The sequence below is a fragment of the Hydra vulgaris genome, chromosome 01, assembly GCF_038396675.1.
Source record: "Hydra vulgaris chromosome 01, alternate assembly HydraT2T_AEP".
NCBI classification, from domain to species: Eukaryota; Metazoa; Cnidaria; class Hydrozoa; order Anthoathecata; family Hydridae; genus Hydra; species Hydra vulgaris.
Window position 1 is genome coordinate 57,013,801 of NC_088920.1, and position 4,895 is coordinate 57,018,695.

General features: G+C 23.4%; 1 protein-coding gene across 1 annotated transcript; it reads left to right on the forward strand.

The window, feature by feature from the left end:
- Positions 1 to 1,129: 1,129 nt before the first annotated feature.
- On the forward strand, positions 1,130 to 2,373 carry LOC124809652 (melanopsin-like). The gene has a single exon (XM_065788743.1). It carries the CDS (start codon positions 1,302 to 1,304, stop codon positions 2,232 to 2,234), a length of 933 nt encoding a protein of 310 aa, XP_065644815.1. The 5' UTR covers positions 1,130 to 1,301; the 3' UTR covers positions 2,235 to 2,373.
- Positions 2,374 to 4,895: the final 2,522 nt, after the last annotated feature.

Consider the following 4,895-nt stretch of genomic DNA (forward strand, 5'->3'; position numbering starts at 1 on the left):
TAAAAAAAATGGTTTAAAATAAACAAGTTTTTTTATTTTTTTGCTTCTTTTTTTTGGCATTCCTTTCATTGATTGGGCCTGGATTCCTGGGATCTTGTAATCCAGGCCCAAATAATGGATTCTGCGCCAGAACTCTAACCACACCTTTATTTTTACTATTTTTACTACAAATTAAACTAATAATTTAAATTCTTATAATTAATTCATTAAATTTCGCTGTTGAAACGTTTTATTAACATAACTAAACAGATTATTTTTCTTACTAATACGAATTTCTTTAAAAAGCAACTTTTTATTATTCTATTTCACGGTAAAACTGATCAATCATAAAATATAACGTTTTATGTTTTAAATCGTTAATTTTTAAATGTTTTCTTTTTTTTATTTAAATGATTTTCACTTTTTCTATCTTCTTTTTTTTATTTAAATGATTTTCACTTTTTAGCAATCATAGCAATCTTTATATATATATATATATATATATATATATATATATATATATATATATATATATATATATATATATATATATATATATATATATATATATATATATATATATATATATGTATATATATATATATATATATATATATATATATATATATATATGTATATATATATATATATATATATATATACATATATATATGTATATATATATATATGTGTGTATATATATATATATACATATATATATATATATATATATATATATATATATTTATACATATATATATATATATATATATATGTATATATATATATATATATATGTGTGTGTGTATATTTATATATATATATATATATATATATATATATATATATATATATATATATATATATATATATATATATATATGTATATATGCGTATATATATATAAATATATATATATATATTTATATATATATACGCATATATATAATTTTATATATAAATATATATATATATTTATATATATATATATATATATATATATATATATATATATATATATATATATATATATATATATATATATATATATATTCTTTTTGATGAACTTACTGATGGAGAAAAAAGTTGTAAAAGAAAAAAGTTAGATAAGTGTTTTTACTAAATTGAATATATATATTTTTTTAGGTGAGATTGGTTATTTTCTAATTGGTGTAAAATTACAAACAAATAGTTTTGTCAAAACAATGGAGACCTTTAAAAGCAAAGATAAAGCCTTAAACTTTTATTGAAAAACACACCATGGTGTTTCTACTTGATTTTAAAGTAATCGTAGAATAAACTTTTAGTTTTATTTTGTAATAATGGACGCAGTGAAAACAGCTTTATTGGTAATTTCTTCAACCGCTACTATTACAAATGCAGTTTCTTTGTATTTTTTATACCGAAAACACAAAACTAACTACGTTATATTGTGTATCAATTTATCTTTTAGTGATTTATTACGAAGCATTGCAGGTTATATACCAGCTCTTTTTCTTGAAACAAATTTAAGTAGAGCTTCAACATTGTGTAAATTATCTGCCTTTTTTATCGCTTTTTCTTCATTCACTACGATTGCAATGCTCACTGCAATAGCTCTTTCAAGAATGGTACTACTAAGCACATGTTTTCTTCGCAGTCAAATTAATTATAAAACACTTTTCATTAAAACCGGATTCTTTGCGTGGATTTATGGTTTTACATGGGCTGTAATGCCATTTTTCGGATTTTCTTCCTACACTCTGGAAAATACATGTACTCGATGCTCAATTGATTTTTTTCCTAAAACTAAAGTTGAGAAAGTTTATTTGATCTTATTGATCGCATTTGGATTTTTAATGCCCATTATAACAATTTTAACTTCATGTTTATATACAGCCAACGTGATGCGCTCACAGTATAACTATTTTTATACGATATATGGGAAAAATAATGCGGAAACAAAAAAGTATAAAGTGAAAGAAAAGAAAGCATTTTCATCATTTATACTAATGGTGTTATCTTTTGTAGTCTGTTGGACACCCTACGCAACAGTTGGTTGTTTCTCCGCTTTTACGTCTCTTGAAATTCCGAAATGGCTACTTCACTTTGCTCCTTTTTTCGGAAAATGTTCTGCTTTAGTAAATCCTATTATTTATTGTTGGAAAGATAGTTTATTGAGCCAGTATTTTAAAAGTAAAAGATCGCAAATTATAAGGTTACTCTTTAGACAGTGTGAAGAAAATTTAATTACCTGCCAAATAGAAAAAATCTAAACTGTTAATTGGTTTAATAACAAACATATTTTCGCGTATTTAAATAAACAATTTCCATTTAAAATGTATATATATGTATATATTTTACGCATATAGTTTCGTTAAAAATTTTACGTTATCACCGCTTTTTATAAAATAATTGGTCGCTTTTCGATGCTCTAAAAACAACGTTTTCATTGATATAATTCACTTTAAAAACTTGTATTTTAGTATATCAAATACTTTCTTAACACAATATTGGTAAAAAATTAAGTTTACTCAATTTTCAATGGATGCAAGTCAACGTTATTTAAAGTAAGATCATTTTAAGATAAGTTTGCTTATGTGTTCGAATATTAAGTAAACTTATAGTTTTAAAAATAATGAGTAAATTTGTTTGTTCAAATGTCTAGTAAACTTATCTAGTCAAATATCAAGCAAACATATTTGTTAATATATAAGCTAAACTTGTTTGTTTGAATTTGAAGTCAAATTCAAACAAACAAGTTTACCTTATATATTAAGTTTGTTTGAAAAGTAAACTTGTTTGTTTGAATATTAGATAATTTGTTCGAATGTTAAGTATATTATTATATTAATAAAAAGCAAGACTTTTTGATATAAATAATATTTACTTTGCAAAACTTGTGGTTTTAAAATCTTACCTCAAATATATTGTTTACATAAAATACATTTGAAAGTTTTAACAAAATAAAAAACTCTGAATACAAAGCAGTATTGTATTAACCCTTATTATTATTATTGTTGTTATTGTTATTATTGTTATTATTATTATTATTATTATTAATACTATTGTAAAAATGATTTATGAAAGATAATTAGCTTATTATTGTTGTTGATGTTGTTGTTGCTGTTGTTGTTGTTGTTATTGTTGTTGTTGTTGTTGTTGTTGCTGTTGTTGTTGCTGTTGTTTTTCTTTGTGACATTAGAATAATAGGGTTCAATATCCCATTCGTAATGTTGAAAGAATTTACCAAAGCTTGTTACCAAGCTCCCCTAAATTTTAAAACTAAAAGTAAAAATTTGTAAAATTGTTGTTTAAACTTGCTCTCCTAGTTTTTACGGTAAAAAAATTTAATTTTCTGTTTTTATTTATTATGTTATTTTTATGTTCAAAATTATATAACTTTAATATATTAATCTTATGATTATTATTATTATTATTATTATTATTATTATTCATATAATATTTAAAAATGAATGTTTTTGTTTTTTCTTTGTTATTTCAACCTTATTAAATAATGTTGGAATAAACCAATAATTTCTAAACAAACAGTTTAAAGATTATAAAACTAATAATATAAAATTAATTATAAAACATTAATTACAATAAAAAACACATAATTTATGCAACATTATTTTTTATGATTTTTTTGGAGGGGGGAAATTTTAAAGACTTGTAAAAATTAAGAAAAATATGACAAAAAGCATCTTCTTGCATTTTTTGCATTTCGAGAAATATGATTGCGGAACTTTTTGAATTTCGAGATTTTTTTGAATTTCGAGAAATATGATTGCGGAGAATTATGGATTGCGGAACAGATCTTATTGGTGAAGGGCTTGTTTTCTAACAAGATGAAGGTCAATAATATACAGATAAAGTCGTGAAAGAAGTATGGAAAAAATGCTATTGATGACCAATATTTACATCTGCTGTTTAGCAACCATTAAACTTAGAAGCGGTCATATTAAAAAAATTTGCATAAAAAATGCAATTACAATTCCAAAAAAATACGGTGATCCATCCTGTTGGCCTTGCCAGCGTGCAAACCGCGTATCTGACTGGAGGCCTATTTCAAATTTTGCTTAACTTTAGTCGCCATTTTTGTGATGTTAAAATATGGGTAAAAAATGTTGCATTTATGGCTGTACTTCAAATTATTTATCTGCAAAAAAAAAATTTAAAGCTCTTAGGATATTAATTTCCTAAAACTAAAGAAAGAAAAAAAAATGAAGAAGAAAAACAAAGTGGATTAAAGTAATTTCAAATGCAAACTTGAAAGTAACTAATGACGCAGTAGTTTGTGAGTTGGCCGAATAATTTTGAAAAACAAATAGTTAGAGGAAAATATTGTCCTAAATTTCCACCATCTGTTTGGCCTGGCATACCGTCAAGTTCCCACCCACCTTTCTCCATTACTTTCAACAACTTGTGCTTCTTTTTGTTTTCAAAATTTTGCTCATTTTTCAACTTTCAACTTTTTTAGGAAAAAAGTTGAAAGTTGAAAATATTTTTTAGAAAAAACTCTCTAAATAATGAAAGAAATTTAGGTGTTCCATTAGTATGGTTTATGATTAATAACTCTATTCATTTACAATTACAAGTTTATTCAAATGGGATTTCTTTGTTTTTTAATCCAATTAAGTGAGGATTTCCATTTTGAAACCTATCATTATGGTATCAAAAATAAAATTCCCACAATATCTAAAAACAGAATTTCAAAAATCAACACATAGTTATATTTGAGAAAGTTTTACAATAGTTGATCAATTTGATTGCCATAAAAAAATAAATTGTAATTCAGGAACATTTAGTTTCTATGGGTACACAGTGAGTTGGTAGTAAGATTTTTTCTAAGGAGGTTATTGTTAGATTTTTTCAGTATTATGCTACATCTAGAAGTTTTCACAATCAATTGCAAACTAGTTACCAATTACTTT

What these genes read in the sequence shown, in the direction of transcription:
- LOC124809652 (XM_065788743.1), top strand. Translation starts at nt 1,302, where the DNA reads ATGGACGCAGTGAAAACAGCTTTATTGGTAATTTCTTCAACCGCTACT.